General features: G+C 48.5%; 1 protein-coding gene across 1 annotated transcript in view; it reads right to left on the bottom strand.

Annotated features, from left to right (window-relative positions):
• Positions 1-3,133: 3,133 nt before the first annotated feature.
• The window catches only part of LOC144121437 (beta-1,4-glucuronyltransferase 1-like), a 94,584-nt gene continuing 75,219 nt past the window's right edge, over positions 3,134-22,498 (bottom strand). Inside the window, exons 2-3 of the mRNA XM_077654637.1 lie at positions 4,427-5,975; positions 3,134-3,437 (exon numbers count right to left, since the gene is read on the bottom strand). Coding sequence (XP_077510763.1) covers positions 3,240-3,437; positions 4,427-5,665 — 1,437 coding nt within the window. The 5' untranslated portion in view covers positions 5,666-5,975 and the 3' untranslated portion in view covers positions 3,134-3,239. The remainder of the gene's footprint in view (positions 3,438-4,426; positions 5,976-22,498) is intronic.

Genomic DNA, 22,498 nt, shown 5'->3' with positions numbered 1-22,498 from the left:
TATTCAATGGGGTTATGTGAAGCCACGTGACTACATCCGATGGGGGTGTCGTAAGACCATGTGATACCACGTCGTAGCCACGTGAACGGCTGCCGCGAGCATGTAGCGGGGCTGCCATGGACGAGCCTCAGACGCTTAGCAAGCGTGCTTGCTTTTCGCTGAATTCCGGGGTTAACCAAGTTAAGCCACTGCCAATTTTTTATGGGTGAAGCTACTTGTGCAAACCAGCCTTTTTTAACGCGAGAGCTTTAAGGTTCCCGTTCGGCAGAAAAACATGCCGTCGGCGGCGTTGTGAGAGAAAAATTCCCGGAGAACCAACTAGTGGAGGGCTGGGTGAGTTGGTACATATTTCGAAACTAATAAAACCAGCGGAAGAACGCCAGCGCCGTCCTGTGTGCCTATCTATGTCTGCGTCCTTCCGCTGGTTGTATTCGTTCGAAGACAACTACATAGGTGAGCCACCTAGGTCACGTGACCTTGTGGCGTCATCACAGCCTGCCCACCGCATTACGAGCAAACTGATCACCGTGGCAGGTGGCAGTTAAAATAACGGTTGGCCGCGCGAGGCTGCTCTCGCGGCAGTGCATGGCGTCGCAGGGCAGTGGCGCATCGCTTAACCGCTGCTTCACTGCGCCAGGATTGGTATCAAGACCCCCACGGATCTACGAGTGTGAAGTAGAGAATGACGAATTCCGCATATATGGGCACTAACCGATTGACGCGATCGCGTCATACCATTAAGGAGGAACTTTCGTTCCCTTACATTTTTTTCTCCATTTATGTAGCCTTATCCCAACTCCGGTTAACTTTGCAGCCATATCTGAAATATCAACAGATGGGCGGGACTCGTTTGGCTGTGAGCGACCCGAATTCTAGTTAATCTAATTTAGTTTGGCAAAGCATGCAGCTTCCAATAACGAACTGATATATTCAGCCCTGACAAGAAAAGGCTCACTGTCTTTCTTTGTCGAGCTAAAGATTTTTCTAATTATGCAGAACTAAGTATTTCAGAAGCACGCTTTACTAAAGCACAAATTACGCACTGTATAAGAGCCTATCTATAAAGATTTTTGAGTCAAATCATTGCGCAAATAAGCATTTGTCTTGTCAGTTTGAAATAATTTTAGTAACTATACTTAAGCACGGTGGTTTTAAGCATGGAAATAGCTGTATGATTGATAGCCAACACCTTCGTTTAGAGGCGCCGTAAAACAAACATGTGGCATACCAGGTGATTCAGGGAAGTACGTCACTAATTTTTAAAAACTGGGTGCCTGTGTTAACGAGAAACTTTTTGCGGCACTGTAATACCAGTTGATGGCGGACGTCAGAAAACACGCGAATCATGTTAACTAGTAAAACATATAGAAATATCTCAATAAATTCGAGTGGTTAACTTTTTAACTATTACCGATAGGCACCTTACCGCATTTAGAGATTTGTAGCGGACCGTTTTTGGAATTTTGAAATCGCGATTACTCTCGCCGCTGTCGATCAACAAATTCGGGCCATTCCTCGTGCTCGGGGAGCGCAAGCGACGTCCATCAAAACGCATCACTCCGTGGTGCATGTACCACGTGACAATATATCTGCTCCGCCCCGCTGCGGTACTATGCGCTCCTCGCCACTTCGCTGCTCCAGCGCATGCGGGGCAGATAACGAGGGGGCACAGAATGTCACATAGCAAGTGCGCCACTTAGTGACGCGGTTTGATTTCGACACAGACACACCGCAATTTCATGCCGTAGCGAACAGTGGTCTGTACCATCGCAAGATTCTTCCCACTGTATCTCGAAGGTCAAAACATTGTGCTCGGTCCCTTACCTTTTGTAAAGAACAACAATGGTATCCCCACTGACATCTAACCAGCGCTTCCTCGCTACCAACTCCGTCGGCTCTCATATCAGTAATATTCGCATGCTTCAAAATCCCTTCAAGAATATTGGAGGTTGGCGTATCCGAGGGTTAATTTCATTCAAATCTGGCATTCTATCACTGGCATATTTTCATCGCAGGCAGTAATATAAATAACTATATTCTTTCCTGAACTGCACGAACAAATGGCGTCCCCGTTCAAGTGACTTTGATTCGACGGCCCATGCAGTGAATATTACAAGGCCAGTGGCACCATCTGTTATCGCCGCCAAAACTTGGACAGTCGTTCCTTCTGTTGGTGAAGTTCTTAATCTGTATTTCACATTTGCCCAATATTTAGAACGTTGGTTTCGTTTATGAGGGTTTAACGTCCCGAGGCGACTCAGGCTATGAGGGACGCCGTAGTGAAGGGCTCCGGAAATTTCGACCACCTGGGATTCTTTAACGTGCACTGACATAGCAGAGTACACGGGCCTCTAGAATTTCGCCTCCATCGCAATTCGACCGCCGCGGCCGGGACCGAACCCGCGTCTTTCGGGCCGGCAGCCGAGCGCCATAACCACTCAGCCACCGCGGCGGCCTAATATTTAGAATGTGTATGCTGTTAGCAACCTTCAACAACGAAGTATTTTAAAAGCTGTTAATAGGTTCAGAATTGTACGGGCCGGCATGTTTACTCTGGCTTAGCGCCTGTAAATTTTTAACATGAAACATGTCTGGCGGAACTCATATCAGAACATCGATTCTGTGGACAATATTTTGCTGGTCTCCTCGTTTTTCAGTCAGCTATTTCAGCACTTTGCCAGCCTATAGTGAGCCGTCACAAATCCGCGAACCTTCCCCCCCCCCCCCCCCCCCTCTTGTGCACACTACTGTAGGATTCATCAATGCTGCTCGAGACTGGAGCGATCTGTACACGTATCGGTCCGATCAATTTCATTGATGAAAGACCGATACCTAACCTGGTTCTCTGAAGACACAACCTATGCCCACATTTACCCGATATGAGGATTTTCAGAGATATAGACGATACACAGAGGCGCATGTGATGCATACAATGCGCGCAGGAACAACTGCACAAAACACGTGATCAGCATGATCGTCGCAACAGGCTGGTTTCTAAAAATGCCGTCCATTTGGTTTGCTTTCCTTGTGTCCTTAAAACTCACCTTTTCTTGCCACTCGTTCCAATACAGTTCTTTTTGAGGACATTGTGCTCGTTCGTGTAATCTACGAAGATCGGCACAAAGACACAGCATTGCAAAGACGGGCGGAAATGTTTATATACTGTATAGAGGCATATATTACAAGAGGCTTTCGCAGCACGTACAGGCATTCACACACGCACGCACTCGAGGGCGGGGCTAGCAGTCCTTGGAAAGCGCCGGGTACCGAGACTTGAGACTGTTCATGATGCGCGCGTGGTGCGCGTTGTTCACTTTCACGTACGGCACCCTGCGCCGCTCCTCGCTGGCGATGATGGTCTTGATGCCCGGCGCGTGCACGAGGAAGGCGTTGTCCAGGATGTGGAAGTCGTAGCCCAGCAGGCACAGTTCGTAGCTCTGGCAAGGTCGGGAGAGGAAGGGCAGCAAGTTCAGAGCGCAAGTTTTAACACTGAAGGCGCTATAGCTACAGGTCTGTACACCTGAACAACTTCATCGATATACCGCGATCAGTCTTTGCGGGTTCAGTTATAACCGCGTTATTGAGTCATGTCGAACAATCTCCGACAAACTGTGAATATTAGAAAATTGTAAGGTACTGTTATGAAAATACTGAAGGTTGTGGTTCATTGTTGCCATATGTAGCAATACCTTTCTTTTACAGTGCTTACATATCTCGCATCGAGCAGTAAAGGCTACCATAGGAAAGCAATGGAGAGCGCCTTTTACTTAGTAAAAACGTTAATAGCAAAAAAAATTCAAGCCTGCCGACGGGATATCTGCGAGTATGTTATAGTGAAATGTTACAACATATGAAAGAATTGCGTTCATAAACTCTTAACGTTCAAAAATGCTTTTGTACAGAATTGTTGGGTTTGCATCGTCAGATATCATTTGAATAGGTCCTGCGTTATGCTTGCTAGCACGCTTCACGTCAGTAATAATCGTTTAGTTTCCTCGTCTGCGATGACCACATTGCTTTTGGTCACTTCCTCAAGCACTCGCAAAAGTTGTCTGTGTTCTGTGAGTGCTTTGCCTTCCCCTGTCAACATTTAAGATGGTCGCTCCAGTACCTGCCCTTGCTTCACTACCAAATAAATGCCTTAGAATTACCTAGGTCATCGCATAATAGAGTGCACTGATCGAAAAGCCTTCATTGCAAGAAGAACACGATAACTTGGTGACTAACAAAAATTCTTGCAGAATCACGCGCTCATCTTCACTCGTTGGACACTGTATCGCCCAGAGTGACGTTGGCGATAGAAGGTCGAGCGTGCACTTGTGTTCACTTTATCTTTCTGTCCGTGTCTTTTGAGCGCAGGTATATTTTCAACACCGAGAAAAACGGTTACTCGTGCAGGTACTATATACGACTACACCACACTTACCTGCGACATCTTGTCCCTTTTGCCTTCCCAGGTGAGCTCCTCGGCATAAAAAGGGTCGTCGTTCGTGCCGATGTAAATAGGCTCCCAAGAGCGCTTGGTTCGGTCGCGCTTTGTGGTGGTGAGCACGTCGAGGGCATCGTCGTCTTCCGGAACGCGCTCGATCCACTCCTCGCGCCTGGGGAACTTCTGGCACTGGTCGCAGACCCACTTGTGGAAGAAGATGGCCGTCTTGTTGCGCAGCATCTGCAGCAGAACACGCTTGGTCAGCGGCGGCCGCTGCTTGGACTGCACTTCGAAGATGGGCAGCACGAACACCTGCGGCGCCCGCGCCTCCGTCGCGTTTCGACGCCGGCGCTCGGCCACCAGCGCCAGGAAGCGTGGGATGATGTTGGCGCTCGGGTAGAGCTCGATGTCCGACGCCAGAACGTAGCGCGTGCGCGCTCGGCGTCGGGCCACGTTTCGGAGAACGTTGATGGGGTAGGTCATCTTGTGCATCTTGCGGAACTCCATGTATTCGCGCCCCATCACGTCCGAGCTGCAGGAACCGTTCCAGGACTGGAGGAAGTCGGCGGAAGAGTTGACCACCACTGCCGCCGGCGGCTCGTGGTCTACGTCGTACACTATATGCCACGTCACGTTGGCACTCACGCACGGATCGTCGCACCGCCGCAGGAAGGCGATCTTGTCCATCACCACTGCGTAGTCGGTGCCCGGAGCAAATACTGCCACGGATACCGGTCCCTGCCACCGGGAGCAGAGGACCGGTACGTGTTGTAGGAACTCGTGGGTGGCCTGCGTCGTCAGAGTGACGCTCTCGTCGAACGGCACCGATACGTCGGAGAGTATGAAGTCTTCTTGTACGACGTATTTGTCTCCTTTCTTTGGCGAGAAGCTGTTGACCTTGTTGGTGGCTACGACAGCGCTGTCGTTGTTCCGGGCGATACCTGCGTCCGGAGCTCGGGTCGTAGCCTGCTTCGACTGGAGGGGCTGTCTGTTCTGGAACTGCGGCTTCTCGAGGTTCGCAGCCTGTTTGGCCGGCTGTGGCGGTGGTGGCGGAACCGCCTTGGGGGTAGAGTCTGCGGTCTCCTGTAGCGAGTGGTTGGACACCACGAGCACGCAGGGCTTGACGTCGGTTCGCGGCATCTGGAAGCAGATCATGTTGTACACGGCGAGCAGAATGTTGACGGTGACGAAGATGCGGTAGGCGAGACGCAGCTCGGGCCTGCTGGAGCCCGCCATCGCTGCTCCTTGCGAGCAGCACCAGCCTTTTCTTAAGACGCAGGCGTTAAACTGTATTCGCCTATGTCATCGTTCATCCCGGGGCCATGTGCTTCGCGGAGGTGACGCCATCGTCACGCAAAAGAACTGCCCTCGGAGGAAACATGAAAACCTACACGTTAAAAGTTCACGCTCGAGCTATCACATGTTCGTCGACGTATCTTGGGTGCCTTGATCCGAGTAGAATAAGACAGTGTCTGTGCCGGCAAACTTCGAAGCAGGATAACGTAAGGGACGCCGCCTCCATCTTGCTGCTGGGAACGGCCGCGCCCTGCGATAAGGAAAAAAAAACGGGAAAATAGTTAAACATGTGCCTGATCATATGTATGCTGGGAAACGTACAACGTCAGGCCTGTCACGCGTCGAAATATATCACGCCGTCATATCGCTTTCCTGCGAGTCATGCATTAAGACCCTAATCTTCTTGCATCATTGATATGAGCACACCTGTACTGTGTGCCCAGTAGTTACATAAAACATGTTCATTGCTGGTCATCGTTGTGAACCGAAGTTCCAGGGAGATTCGGTCGTTATTAACTGCTCTCTTAGAAAACGCGCTCGAAGAATGCTGTGGGCCTCCTACCCCACCATGGAGAGCTGAAGATGAACGCCTCTGAAACCATGGACGTTTATGCGCTCTATCCAGGGTGCTAGAGCAAGCGAGCGGATAGGGTACACAGGCCTTCTTTTTTCCTTGGCGTAAGCCGGCTGCCGCTGTCGTAACGATAACATTGTCTGAAAGCCACCGGAGAGGAAACGAGGACGACAGACTATGAAGAGTTGCACAACGTCAGATATCTCGCTTTTTCAGGCACGTCAATCTTGTCGACCTCTGTTTGCGACAAGAAAATACTCAAGCAGGATCACGAACTGCCAAATTCGAGTTCGTACAGCACGCTCTTTGGAAGCGTTGATAGGCCACACCTGAATTGCCCTTCCAGCGGCTAATACTTTTGGTTGTTCGTGCTCGCGCTTCTTTGTTCGCGTTTCGTTTGATGCTGATGGTACGCCAGAATGCCCAGTTGAGCGAGTTGGTTCTGCGTAATGAAAAGAAAAACGACTACGCAAAGAAACGAAAGGAGCAAGAAATGGACGTATTTACGTACACGCGAAGAGAACTAATAAAGGATGTTTTTTTTAAACTACTGTGGAAGGCATATAGTATACATTACAAAGTGCTGCACGCTCTGATAAGTAGATGTCTCCAGCCAGAAGTCTAGCCAGAAAATTTAGGAGGGCACTTAACACTACTTGTGTGTTTTAAATGCGAAAGTATTCTTTTTATTTCCTTTTGTTATTACTTTTATATATTTTATTTTTATCCTTCTTTTCTAATGACACACCTACTCATTAGCATACATTCATAAGGCAACGCATCTATACTAGGTTGGCATTTGTTCTCTAAGAAGCAACACGGCGTTGTGCAATATCTAAGATCCCTCTGTAACTATGCCACGTCGGGAACTAAAGAAAACAAAAGATTTTGTGGCCTATGGGTTGTATGCTCCCCTCGAAGTTTGAAAATCCTTGGCTGGATTCCCCGCATCTTCGAAAGAAACTTTATATATAATCTTTGCCAGGTCACGTGGGTTCTTGTAGGCCACTTTTTCTGCACATCGGGTTTCGTCGCCGATGAGTTATAAAATGCTTTCGCAATGAAATTCGACTATGACGAATACTGAACCTAAAGGATAGCCTCAACCAGGCTACGGCAGGTGTGAGCTAGAACTCCATTCTAGTGATAGAACACTTAGAAAAAGTTTTGTTTTTCTTTCTTTTTGTAGAGCTTAGTATAGTGCCTCAGGAATGCCGTGCCTATATTGTGCATAAGTATTTTCCGTTGTCATTCCTATGAAATCAAACGAAGCCGCAGCGGTGACCAAGTGGTTGAGTATCCGCCTCGCATGCGGGAGGTGCGGGGTTCGATCCCCAGTGCCGCCGGGTACCCAGCGGTGATACAATGGGTACAAGCTTTCCCCTGGTCTGGTGCTCGGCTTCTTTAGGGTGAAATGCTTGGGAAATGGGTCTGTGACCCCACCTTGAGAAATGGAAAATACCTTGTGCCATGGAGCTTTTTGTGCCTTGCGCCGTAAAAAGCCATAATCATCAAATCAAACAAAAATACGCTTCGTGAGCGCGCAAGTATCAGTCAGGACAGCACTGCCTTCGTCTCTTAGCCCTACCAAAGTTTTTCGGCTTCCTAGGAATCTGGTTTGGTTTGGTTTGGTTTATAGAGGTTTAATGTCCCAAAGCAACTCAGGGTATGAGAGACGCCGTAGTGAAGGGCTCCGGGAATTTCGACCACCTGGGGTTCTTTAACGTGCACTGACATCGCACAGTACACGGGCCTCTAGAATTTCGCCTCCATCGAAATTCGACCGCCACGGCTGGGATCGAATCCGCGTCTTTCGGGCCGGCAGCCGAGCGCCATAACCACTCAGCCACGGCGGCGGCTCTCATAGGAATCTGCGCGCACACTTTTGCTATGAGTAATAGCTATAAATAATTACTGAAAAACATTTTCTAATAATAAACCCTGAAAAATGTAGCGCGATAACTGGTTAACAACATAAACATATAATTAATATCAAGAAATAAGTAGTGCGGAAGACATTTATGACGCCCAAGAAATTTCTCGGTACAGCTGGATTCGTTATTTTTACCTTTCCATTTGTTAGTTGCGGGATCCTTGGATTTCGCGTAGTACAGCACGTGGTCCCGCGTAGTACAACATACACAATACATGTGTTACTCCACCACGTCCGCGATCATGTTTGCACACGATGCATGAGGCCCATGCCTCGTGCTACTTTCGCCGTCGTCGGGTCGAGCGCGCGGTCGCCACCAGAAGCCGCCGAAAGCTGCCAAACGCCTCTCAAACAGACATCCTGAAATTCGAAGTTCTCCCTCGCCAGTTCCGATCGCATCTCGCCAAGCATCCTCGCTGGCGACTTCATCGTCGACTTCATGAAGCACAGGCAATTCGTTTTCGACGTCACATCGGCGGACTTCACACTGAATACAACGCAGCTGACAACATCACACTAAACAATTTCTCACCCTTTAGGGTGTAAATCACCTGTCCCCAGACGAGCACCCTTTTCCAATTGTTCGGTGCTAGAAAAGGGTGCAGAGATCAGCACCCTTAAGGAAGAGTGCACTTAATGATACTTTAGAGGATGTAATGGTTGCACCCTCATTAAAGGGTACTATTTTTCCATAACACCTCTACGAATGCATGTTGGAAGGGTGCTCCACAATGACTCACCCATGAAGCAAAAGACTTGGATTGATGCGTGCCATCGAAACTTTCATGCTTTGCACCCTTCCTGAAGGGTGCTGATCTCTGCACCCTTTTTAGCACCCAAAAGGGTGTTCGTCTGGGGGCAGCTGATTTGCACCCTTAAGGGTGAGAATTTGTTTAGTGTGATTACGAAACGTGTGCATCGATCTATTCAGTATAGCAGGTCAGTGTGAAAACGATTATGCTAGGAGCGCATTTCTCTGACTGCAAGACAAGAACCATCCCGACGGAATACACGGAAGCGAACATCGCACAAAACACGGGCGTTTTTGCATTTTGCCTCAGAATCCCGGCCGCGGCGGTCGGGATTCGAACTCGCAACCTTGGGCTTAGCAGCAAAACTCCGCGTCTGCAGTTAACAAAACGGGTGAAAGCGTGGTATCAGCGCGCTTCAATGCCCACGGAATCTGACACCGCGGTGGCCTTGTTTCAGTCATGCCAAGCAATTCTGGATAAAAGCATTTTTGAGCGGGCGAGCGTTTACGAGCGCAACTTTTTTCATATAATGTAAGATTTCACTATAACATTCAATATATCCGCAGATCACCCGACGGCAGTCTTGTATTTTTTTTTTCTATTAATGGTTTTGCTATCGTCAAAAGCGTTCCCCATTGATTTTTTATACAGTCTTAACTGTTCGATGCGATTGATGGAAATATTTTAAAAGAAATATTTTGCTACATATCAGAATAATGGACCATTACCTTCAATAATGCCATAGCAGTGCCTTACAATTTTCCAATTTTCAAAATTTTTGCCCGAGAAAGCAGGACATGCGTAGTTAAATCGCGGATAAATCAAGGATAGAATAGACACCGGCCCTCGCTAAAGCGACATGCAGTATTCACTAGGTTTCCAGCTTTATACTCATAAACGCTGGGCGATGCAGGGCGCCGAGCGCTCAGTCACTGCTTGGCTTTAAGCCGGTACAAAGGTCATGCATCTATGGCTCAGTCGCGCCAACGCTATACCGTCGTCATACCTAACCGAAAGTACCGTTCATCAGCTTAGATCAAAATATATTTTTCAATGCTTAGTTCATCTCTGAAACCCGATAAAGATTTTGCAGTCGCAGCTCTGAAAGTTTTTTCTCCCCAACATTTTTCACCCTCGTATGTGCAATAGGTCCTTGTGCCTGCTTATAGTGGCAGCGACTACTGAAATACACACTGTTCAGGGGGTGTGCATAAATGAATCCTGCAAATAATGCAACAGTATAACGCATGAAATTTGGCACTTACTCGGCCGGTGTCGTAGAGTGTTGATCTAAAAAAAATCAGCCTACTCTGGAGGCAGCTCAGAGCGCCTCTTTTGCTGTGAGGTTTTCGGCGAGTTAGATGGATATGGGCGCGTGCTTAGTACTGTTTAAGCTACGTTCGGGATGATGGAGTTCAGCGAGAAATCGTTTAACCGCGTATTATAAGAATACGACAGAATTCGTTATTTCTAACTGTTACGAAATTCCGAATGCAATTGGTGGCATGACCAGCCGGGAACGTTTGGAGATAGGCAAATAGTGGCGCCGCCTATGATCGTGCTCTTAATGGCCTCTGAAACTTTTCTTTCTCCCCCGTTCCACGCTTTGAGCAACACAGGACACTTCATCTGAATGGCGCAGGTGGCGTGACAGTCTTTTAACACCCGAACTTCGGAGCAATGAGGGTGCCGGATTTTACGGTCGTGCGAGCACAAGTAGGTTGGACCTGCACACGCATGCCCTAAACGGTTGAGTTACACGGGAATGTTCTTCCACCTCTCTCCTTCGTTTCACCCTCTTCACTCGTTCCTTCATAGGCCGGCTCAGGTGTATATATACAATGCGTTGGTTACTGCGTCTGCGTTCCCATTCCCTCATAACTTCTGACCAACTGAATCACTAGGGAATTTCAGGAATCGTATCATTAAAGAGATGTAAATTTACAGCCCTGATCAAACGTCCCGAAGCCATAGGCGCCTAACTTCAGGAATACGTTTTGTAGTCGTGAAGTTCGAAATGTCATGAGGGCTAAGGAGAGGAGTTACTATATTCGTCCGCAGAGGACAAATAGGAAGTTCGGCTGTGCCATAACTGCTCCGTTCATCACCATCGTCATCTTGACTGCCTCATTAAACAGCTCCAAATCGAACCCCGTGTCCCAAAGACTTTCGATCAATGCTGTATGCGAGGTAATAGCGACCGCCGTGAAGACACGGCGCTACCTGCACAGTGCGTTCTTCACTCGTTCCTTTCCACGCATGACCACCGCGCAGCATGCGTCCACGCCGATGTGTCCGCTTCGCGGATCTCCTGCCGGCACGCCTCCTTCCCTGGTCAGCGCTGCACGGAGTGACAGTGATGGAGGCGCCCGCAGACAACGGCAACGCCGGAAGAGACTACCGCCAAGACTCTCCGACAGCGATGCAAAGAGATACGCGCGCTTACGTCACGCCGCGCTGAAGCCGACGTCTTCTCTGCGAGTGTGTGTGTGTGTATATATATATATATATATATATATATATATATATATATATATATATAATATATATATATATATATATATATATATATATATATATATATATATATATATATATATATATATATATATATATATATATATATATATATATATGTTCGTCCGTGCGCCCTTGTGCGTGCGGTTGCGTTTCACCGAGACCCGCACTGCGTTTTGTTCGGTGCCCGTCTCGACGAGCACGCGAGAGGGGCGGTCCATGAACGGACCTTACGCGCATAGCTGCTCGAAGCTTTTCAGCTCGATGTGCCTGCCTTTTGGTCTAGACACGCACGAGACGAAGACAGCTTCCTTTACCTCCTCGCCGACCCAGGTTCTCTCTCTATCGAGAGAGGGAGAGAGTGAAAGGGAATGCGCTATAGCAAAGGTGAAAATGAAAGGATCGCCGACAACAACAGCACCTTGGGTCACTCGCCAGCCGGAGATCCGCATTCTGGCTTTGTACAACAAGTACAATCGCGTAATGGTGCTTGCTCGACCACCATGGTCGACACGCCGGAGCAGGCGGGACGGCAGTGTGTGTTTTGCGCGCTTCGCATGAGACGGAGGAAATTCAGGTTAACTTTGAGAATCAAAGGGAGAAACGAACGATGTATCGCGTTTGCTGGGCCGCTGGTTTTGACCTAAGTGTCTTGTTCCCAGTGGAAGCGGCAGGAAGTCATATAACTTGAAGAGAAACAACACATAAGACAGGAGAAATGAAGAGGACAACAGATAGCTCATCATGTTTTAAACATTTAATTCGCGCCACGCAGTTCGTGCGCAGCGTAATTTGCTGACGAAATGTCTTTCCCTTCATGCCGGAGTAATACGGTGAGAACTGTGCGAGATACCAGTCCAGAATATTGTGTAAATAGTTTGTATATATTACTTCTCCCCCTATTCTGTCTTCCTGTCCCCTCACCTCTTTCATTCCATTTCTCCATTCTGCCTGCTGTCCTTTATTTCCGCTGCCCCAGCTCAGCTGCTTCAGTATCGGTGGCTGATGCCGGGGCTAGCAAAAATCTTTTCCTTCCTTTTTGCTATTATTTTAATAAAAAAAACCACCACCACGTCCACGGCTGTTTCGGAAGGTGCACCTGCTCGTAGTCAAGGGTCTGACGGAATCCCGTCTGGTCGGGATTCCATCTTAATTTTTGGTCGGTGCGACTCACTAGTACCGTGCACCTGCTAAGTCGGATCTAGTATAGAACAAGTCTGCAGTCGACCCACAAACATAACCACCACTCACTGTTCCTCAGCGATACGCATACTGTCATTGTTAGACCGTATCTTCGAAATAAAACCAAAAAGCTAACCGAAGGTGAAATTATGTGCTAAAATTTTGATGTCCCGACTTCATTAATAAACTGAAACATTGGAATGTTCGTTTCGCTGGCTCTTGTGACTGGTTAGCGGAGTACTAAGCACAATGAGGGCTGTGGTCCGCTGTTGCCTGCTTCTGTTTTATGCGCAAACCACGTAAAAACATTACTGCTTCCCTTGACTTATTTTTGAAGTTGTAGTTTCCAATCGGTCGTTCGAAACAAAACATACATGAAATACGAACACTGCGTGAATGATGGCCATTTGCAATTGTATCTTTCTTTAATCAGAAATGTAATCTTCAACTAGTATGCGTCTACGCGTTAGGCGAACAGATGACAACGTAGGTGCTCTGAATTTCCTCTATTATTGGCAACCTCAGTATCAGTATTGTCACCAGCATTGCTTGTTTAGTGCAATCGAAAGCCGCATAGACACGAAATTCTGTCGTGCTCCACTATTGGAGCTACTGTCACAGAGTTGCTGATAGACTCACTGTTTTTTTTTTCTTTTTTTTGTGAACAGGCGTGCGCAAAAGCAACAAACGTCATCCCCTTCCACTCTGCACTCATCCCTTCCACTTTCAGCCGCATATCTGCGCATCACAATCATTCACAGTTTACACGGGAGCAACAGTCGCAGCAAACAGCATGGTCTGTTCACAGCGTTCTCACGCTCAAGGCGAAAACACGGTTTGAAACGACAGTGGGAGAAATTGAGGAACAGGAGGAGGGGACGTATTGGTGAGTATTGTATACGCCCATTAAACCCCCCCCCCCTCTCCCCGCCCCCCCCCCAAAAAAAGCACTTGACTAAACGGAGAACTAAAGAACCGTAAAATTTAAGACTTTCTTTGTTAGCAGTCGTAAGGCTCCGCTTGGCTGGACGTCTATTGCTGTTAATGTCACGATAGAAACCTAGCCTATCATAACAAAGGCGTTGCGCTTGGAACTTTCCCACGTGCGTTCGCAAGCACACACTTTCTTTCTTCCCCCAGTAGCTGTCACGACAGGACGTGTGTCGTTTCACACGTACTACGTCGAAGGCAAGGGAGGCAGGCACACGCAACTCGCGCGGCTTCTCCAGCGATCTTCGCTCATTGTCCCCCCTCCTCCTCGTCCTCGTCTGACAGGCAGCGTAAAACGAGATACGAAGCGACACTAAAAGAAAAGATGGGGCTGGCAAAGCTGGATGGTGCGGGGGGGGAGGCTGTAAGCGGAGCTCGTAAATTGTCGGATCACTGCACAGCTCTTTTTCAACCGGATACAAGAAGGAATACTCCCTTCCCTTTGTTCCGCGCTGTCTATTTACTGCTGCTGCTGTTGAGCGTGCTTTTTCTCTCTCTCTCTCACCCTCTCCACAACCTCCTCCTTTGAGCCGTTCCTCTCCATCTTCTCAGCGAACAGCAGCCAGCGCGACTGCTCTCGCCAGGCATCACTTGAGCCTCGGAAACGAAGCTCGGAGGCTGAAGAAGGCAGTGGACAGAGGTTCGATGACGAGCTCAGAGAGAGAGAGAGAAGAGATGGGGTTTGGCAAGAAAATGGACATTAGTGCCTGCCTCCTCCGGATGGAATCGAATGAGCTCGCGCGTAGAACGGTAGCCGAAGCCTTCTTCCTTTCGTAGGAGTACAGCAAGGGGGGGAAGAGGAGAGCAGCTATATCCCCACCCAGCTCGTTAACTTTCCCTCCTCGCTCGCAGTCTTCGATTTGTTGTTGGGCGGTGTCGCTGAGAGCCGGCCTCCCGGAGCGGATCCCGAGAAGAAAGTTGGGCGCCTCTGTAGACGGCCAAGGTTCATCGAACGCGAGCTTCAAGGGGAACGTCGCTGCTTTTGTTCCTCGAGGCGCGCACGCCATCTCATACGCGACGACGTGAAACAACGTCACGCTATCTGGGTAAATGTCACTCGGCGGCGCCGGTGGACTTGTCATAAACAGGAGACAAAAAGCCGCCGAGAGCGCATGCTTTCCATGCACGGGTCTTATAATAGCGCGTCTGCTTTACTCTGATATTGCTAGCTAGAAATAAAAGAGAGGAATAAGGAAGGAATAGACGGCGAATGAGGCTGCATCGGAACCAATCTGTAGTGTTTATTAACGCGACGGCGTTCATCGGAAAACCCGGTGTCGGTGTTATCGGCATCTGCGTGGGCGCTGTGAGCGAAAAATCACCGGCATGACTCTGGCAGGTGGTCCCCAGGGAGGAACCTAGGAGGCAGGTGGACCACCTTAGTCACGTGACCTTGCGGCGTCATCCCAACTTGTCTACCGGATAGTGAGCAAACTGTCCACCGCGGCAGGCGGCAGTTAAATTAATCATTGGTCGCTCTGGAAAAACAACCTGGGTCGCACAAAAAAGGCCCACCACTGGGAGCACCTGCCATCGCAGGGCAGTGGCGCATCGCTTAACCGCTGCACTACTGTGCCAGGAGGGGTATGAGGACTCCCAGGGATCTATGAATGTTAAGTAGAGAATGAGCTTCTGCACGTATGGGAATTAACCCATTACGCTATCGCGTCATATTATTAAGGCGAAGCTTATGTGCCCCCTCCAATTTTCTTTCGTTGATTATTTACTTGCTGCAAACTATTGTGGTTATAGTCGAAATGGGAGAATCGTAAAATAAAAAAAAATGACCCTGACTTATCGCTCGCCCCCAGGAAAAGGAAACGACAGAAATAGATGCACCGCACCGGCGTCAAGCCGCCTGACTATAGCAACTCCCACTTCCAGGCGCAAATTGATTCAAACGGATCACGCAGGGTGGAGCCAGCCATCGCCCAGATTCGAAGGCGATTGCATTGTGAAATAAACTCTGGCAGATAGCTCTGCCCACATGTCCTTTGTCGCTCCGGTCCACCTGAGCAACATCGACCTCTGCCAGCAGGTGGACACGGCAGTTCACATCCTACTCGTCTCTTAGACGTATGTCGTAACGGTATACGCCTACGTACGCCGACATCATGTGCGTGGAAGAAGGTCGTTCATACACCGATCGCTGTAAAGAAACAGGTCACAAGCGTAAGAAACAACCAATAAAACGGCGGATAATGAGCACTCAGAGAGCGCCTTGAATTAATTCTGCGAGAGCAGCGATCCATGGGACTTGGTCGAGTGCTCGATTCTAGCGTTCAGTGACTGTAAGGAGGTGGACAGCAAGACTAAACGAATAAATGTAGTTATGGTCGTGAATTCATACCTCCCCCCCCCCCAAAAAAAAAAACTACATTTAATCGCTGATCACGACATGTTTGCAGCATTTTAATTATGCATGGTTGATGCATCAGTGAGAATTGTGCTTACAAACATTAACAGCTTTACATACTCTTTATTGCTGAAATTTCTAAACGACGTAAACTATGTTAACAATGCGAAAAAAAAAACAAATAGGGAGACCTATATTGCTTCGACGACTGGCCCGGTACCAGCCACACTGCCAGTATTCGCATACGTTTATATACTGCATGCCACCCTACAGGATAAGACGACGTCACCGACATATACATCGTCAGGCATCGTGACTAATAAATGAACCATTCTCTCGATCTCGACACATCCCTTCGCGACCCCTTCCTTTCAACGGCAATCAAAAACCCTACTTCCGATAATAAGCCTCCACTTTTCAGCCCACACGGTGAGCGCCTCTTTTGCGCTTGGTCAAGCTTATATATTTCAAAATCAGGGACGCTCTCGTGACCGTCGCTCGCACGCTGTTGTTTGCCTCACTCACGCGACGCACGCCGCGACAAAGGAAATACCGCCGTCCATCTCCGTGCTCGCATGATACGCGGCCGCCTATTGTGGTAACTGGGTTAACAGCCGGGCGTTGCTGCGCAGTTGGCTTTGGCCCAGGGAGCGATGCACTTGTTGCCCGCTTGCTTTGCTTTTCACGGGCGCCCATCTCATTGTGCTCGAGCAACAAAGAATTCGAAGCATCGCAGACACGGGTACACGCTTCGCACATACTTCGCATATAACTCTGCTGGCTTCCTCAAACTAACCGCCGGCTTAACCGCGTACAGGTTGCAAGCGCACATCATCACTACGTCGCATTACGAGCAGCATGTGCCCGCGGGTTTTTCCCTCCTTTATTCCTCCATGTTTAACTTGAGGAATTCAGAAATTAGCAGTACATATGAGTGCTGCGAGGCTGTCAGGAAAAGTGTGTGTGTGTGTATAGCAGACGGAAACGTAAAAATGAAGGAAAGGTGCGGGATACGCTGCCCGAGTTGGCTGCTTGTCTGACCGGCATTCACAAAGAGATCACTGACGGATTCTACAATTGTCCATGTCTGCTAACTATTCCACGCATGCACAGCCTGCGGTTTGTTACGGCAAGGTGCATTATGCAACCCACTTTAGCTGCGTATCTTATAGCTCAAATCAAGAACAGCAAATAGGCAAATGCAGGACATGCAGTGCGAAAGGCAGGTAACCGACGTCCCTTCGGTACAAAGGAGTGGATTTCAAGAGAAGGCAAGCTAAGCAGGGGGCGGCAGAAGGTTAGGTGGGCGGATGAGATTAAGAAGTTTACGAGGATCAGGTGGCTGCAGCTGACGCAGGACACAGTAAATTGGGGATAAAAGTCACTGCTCTGCAGTGGACAAAATTGCACTGGTGATGGTATTCGACCGAGGGCACCCCCGACCGAACTGCGGGTTTTTATTGCAGCTGCGTCGCCCCAGTTAACCCTTCACACGTGTCTACCGGCCGGGATCCTGCTTAGAGGTTACCCGTCATCCGCCCAATCGCCAGCAGCGCGGCAGGACGATCCGACTCGAAATCGCGGTTCCTCATTGCCCTCGCCGTTCGTATCTCCCTGGCGCACGCAAAACTCCCGGCCCAGTTACGCCTGGGCAAAGACTCGGGCGAGGGCAGGCGCCGGCTGGAGTTCCGGCCTCGGAGTTTCCGGCCAAGATAGGCTTGTTCTGAACAGCCTCTGCAACTGTTATGTGTTTATGTTTTCACTGGTCGTGAGCCAAGAGTCTTTACATCTTTGCTCTATGAGGACCTGCTGCCCCCATCCTTCCCTGAAAGAAAGAAAGAAAGAAAGAAAGAAAGAAAGAAAGAAAGAAAGAAAGAAAGAAAGAAAGAAAGAAAGAAAGAAAGAAGGAAAGAAAGAAGAAAGTAAGTCGTAAAGGCTGTCGTCAGCAGCGCAGACTTTTATGATGTCCGCTTGGGGCGATGATAAGGCACGTGCTGCGCAAACGCGCCGAATGCGGTCAAGGAGGCTAGACGACGCCTCCTGGTGGGCACAGCGGTTGTAAAGGTGTGTAATCATCGCGCGACCGCGGAAGCTTCGAATCGGAGAGATGGAAGCGGAGGAAAAGGCTTAAGGTGACTCCACGCGTAATTAACGCGCTGCCGACCATGTTTAAGTACACGCGCGGATTACTATACTGCCGCCTCTATACAGGACGTCAAGGCCTTCATTTTCTCCGCGAAAGAACGGCGTTAGTTTCGTGACATCGAGACAAACTGGGAATACATTGGTGTCAGCGTGTCTTCGACAAGCTGCGCAACCACGGCGCTCCCCTATACCGCTATGCACGTCAACACCACTCCTATCGCAGCTGCTGGCATGCATGTATACACATACTGCGAGAGGAGGCAGTGATTAGTAGATGTCCTCAGGCGGATTGGCTTGGCTGTGGATTCTCTGGGGAGCCAGGAGCATATTCTCGTGAGACGGCGAAGAAAAAATTGCGCCGACGCCGGAAAGACGCCGCGCTGCGGGATGCCCGGAGCCTGCTGTTGGTGCAAGGCCGTCATATATAATAAGCGAGTCCTCGGCGTGCGTTCAATGGGACACGCTTTCCGGCGCTGTCATTCGTCGTGACCCCGAGTGTGAACTTGGAATTGCACCAAGGCTTTCTTCGGCGCCTGGAAATTCCGCCTCTCACTTATTAGCGGAAGAAACCCCAGCAGAAAGGCAGTCGTCGTTCGAGGGCGGTGTCGAAGAGTCGATGCATAAACGCACAGCGGTTAGCGTTATGTGATGTATAGAGCCGTGCGATAGGCGATACGCAAACGCGGTTATGTTTGATTAACATCCAAGCCTTTATTTTTTTCTCATTTGACGCTAAATTTGACGGTAAAAATTTGACGGTAAAAATTTGACGGTAAATACTGTCAGCCCGCAAGGGCTAACAATGTTTGTAAATAAATATTATGCCGTACATGCCGAGAGTTGATGTATATAAGTTTTCGTTTCTACCTAAAACATGTATAGAATGGAATAACCTTGACCGACGCGCATTCGAAAAAACAGATTCACTTGAAACCTTTGTAAAACAGCTGGAACTGTGTTGTTGTGACTGATTATCCCATTCCCACCTTGTAACAGTCTGCAAGGGCTAACAATATTTGTAAATAAATAAATAAATATTACTTCGCAGACCTGCGCCTATCCTTACACTCTAACGCGTCTGGATCACATAAAATGACGTTGCAAACATTTATTGCGGAACAGATTTGTTTAAGATGCCCTGTTTTCCCCGTACTGTCAGATAATGGAACAGGCTGTATCGTGCTGTTGCTACTATCGTGTCCAATAATTAATTTATTTCGTTGCTGAAATGATTGATTTTGGCACGCTCACAATATTGTGTTTTGTCACTTCTATCTATCCTTAATACTTGTAGTAAGTCCTCCTTTCCCCCGCCCCCTCTCCTGTAATGCAATAAACTGGCGCTGCGGGTGCGCCTATACATGAAATGTGGGCACTGATTGATGGTCACGTCACTCGCATAACATCTGTGCTTCATCCAAAAGAAATGTGTAATTTTCTCTCTGTTCATCTCCTAGACAATCTTAAATACAAGCCGCCGCGGTGGCTCAGTGGTTATGGCACTCGGCTGCTGGCCCGAAAGACGCGGGTTCGATCCCGGCCGTGGCGGCTGAATTTCGATGGGGGCGAAATTGTAGAGGCCCGTGTACTGTGCGATGTCAGTTTACGTTAAAGAACCCCAGGTGGCCGAAATTTCCGGAGCCCTCCACAACGGCGTCCCTAATATAGCCTGATACGCTTTGGGACGTTAAACCCCAATAAACGGATCTTCAATACACTGCGCAAAAATTAAACGCAACACAAACGATTACGACCACGACAAACATCAGCGGAAAGCACGTCAGCTGTCCGTCGCATTCGTCCATGGAGCGCCAACTCTAGCCGACCAGAAAGCACTGCTGGTCCACCTTCCTTCGTCACGCCGAAACGCAGGTCAGAGCTCGCGGGCCCACGGGGAGAAGCGTGACTGAGAGCGTCACGAAATCAATGGGCACAACATCCAACCGTTGCAAAACGGCGCCCCCTTCTCAGCCACTGCGCACACGTGGATATACAGGATGTCGCGTGTGCGCGACTACTTCAATGCGTCCTCCAGTTCCCTGCTTGGCGCTCAGGCAAGCGCGCAAACTTTTTTTTCGCGAGCTCGGTCGCGTTCTGAAAACTTCGCTGCGGCCACCTGCACCCCTTTACGTGCACGAAGCATGCACGCGAGCAAGAATGACGCACGCAATTACAGAGCGCGCGACAGTGGCGGCGACCGAAACAAGCCCCCACTTCTTCCATATAGTGCGCGCAAACACAAGCTTCGTAGCCGGCTTGAATGACAAATGCAACGGGTCGGTTCGGCTTTGTACAGCTCGCAGCAAGCCGCCCGCGCCGCGGCTATTTCGGCCAACGACACAGCACTCTCCGACGGCTCCACTGGAACTAAGCGTAGACTCGACTCGAGGACTTCGAAAAACATGCACGGAGAGAGAGAGAGGGAAAGAGAGAGAGAGAAAGAAAGTTCGCCCCTCAAGCAGCGGAGCTCGTATACAGCTTTCACTGTTGGAGTTAATTAAACGCCACATGTCACGGCCAGACTGACGCGTGTCTTGCGCAGAGTGGAAAGAAAGAAGAAATAAAATAGAAGAACAGAACGAAAAAAAAAAATGAAAGCGGAGACAGGAAAGCCAAGAAAAGAGAGGGACGCCTTGCGTTTCCCGGAGCCTTTCGTCTTTCCTTACTTTTTTCACTCGCCTTCAAAGAGTTTAGAAGCTGGGTCATAAAAAATTTAAGCACCTGGCTATACGCAACACGGTGAATAATTTGCTAGAAGAGGATAAAAATTAAAACAACAAGAGAGGAACAGCCGACGCTTTCCTTAGCGATAAGCAACCGTCGGTGGCGCATGCAAAAAAAAGGCTTTCATAAAGAGTAAGAGATTAGCAGTGAGATTTGCAGACGGCAAAATGGTGGTTGGTTATCCAAATTTCAGCGCTAATAGTAGGAGGTAGTCACGTGACGTCATGGGCGCTATTCTGTGATACAGTGCGCAGCTTCAGCAGTCCAAGCCGAAGCAGCTGACGATAAGCGAATTAGACGTGCATTCTGCTTTTTACCATGCTCCATGTATAAGTACAGTGGTGAGCAATGTTAGAGGGAAGAAAACTGGTGCCTTATTTCATTGGTCACTCCGTAATTAAGTTTGACGCGCACAGTTTTTCTGTTTTATAACTAGTTTTTCTCTTGGCGTACATTCGCCAAAAGCGATTTTCAGGTTTATTAGAGAAAAAGCAGAAAATTTCAAATTTTGTGCAAAAAGTTTTTTCCCTCTCATACTCCTCACGACTGTATGCCAAAATGGTGAAAATGGCGGCCACTGTGATGGCCGTGCATACTCCTTATGTGAAAAAAAAAATCTCGAGCACAAATTACACTCTCTGTCATGTTTCTACAGTCACCTGGCGCCGAGGTGGCGCATCAGTGAAAAGCATGCTTGTAGTGTGGCTTCTTGATTCCGTTAGAGTTTTATTGAACGCTCGTTTTCGCAAAAATATTCAGGAGTTTATTAATATGGAAACGGATTCCAAACTTCAGTCGTCTAGAACACCTCTTCTTAAAGAAATGCATATTAGTTTGTTTATTTGTTGTGTTGTGTTGGGTTTAATGACATGTAAGCACCTAAGGCTATCATGCGCCAAGCTTAACAAATGCATATATGTGTAGAGGCAGTATTTCAGTTCACAATTTCAGCACACATACTGAAGAAGGCTATAATAAAAATAAATTATGCCAGTAACGTAAATCGCGCAATGAGGGATCTATTACAGCGCAGCGTTATAGAATGACAGCAAATGCTAAAGAATGGCAAGGCAGATTAGAATACTATTCAGCTTAAAGTCATTGAATTAATTTGTAACGTTATTGATTACTACCGAAACACGAGTAACTTTACTATTTCCAACATTTTCTGGAAGTGGCGCAAATGACTCGTCAGGCATGCCTCTACGGAACTGGAACCGTTTTGTAGTGTTTGTGTGCGTACTAAATATATCGCATAAACACCCACGCATAAAGTGTTGGGGCGAACAAGTGCTATTCACTGTACTCCGAAACCCACCCAGTGGAAACAAAACTACGATTAAAATTTCCATATAACAAAGACTCGCCGCGATGGCTCAGTGGCTATGGTGCTCGGCTGCTGACCCGGAAGACTCAGGTTGGATCCCAGCCGCGCAGGTAGTATCTCGATAAAGGCGAAATGCTAAAAGCCTGCGTATTGTCGATGCACGTTAAAGCGCCGCAGGTGGTCGAAATTATTCGCAAACCTTTACAACGGCGTCCTTCGTAGCCTGAGTAGCTTTCGGGCCTTAAACAACATAAACCATATAACAAACTCCGA

Source organism: Amblyomma americanum, chromosome 2, assembly GCF_052857255.1.
Source record: "Amblyomma americanum isolate KBUSLIRL-KWMA chromosome 2, ASM5285725v1, whole genome shotgun sequence".
NCBI classification, from domain to species: Eukaryota; Metazoa; Arthropoda; class Arachnida; order Ixodida; family Ixodidae; genus Amblyomma; species Amblyomma americanum.
This window is presented reverse-complemented; position numbering and strand designations above follow the sequence as displayed.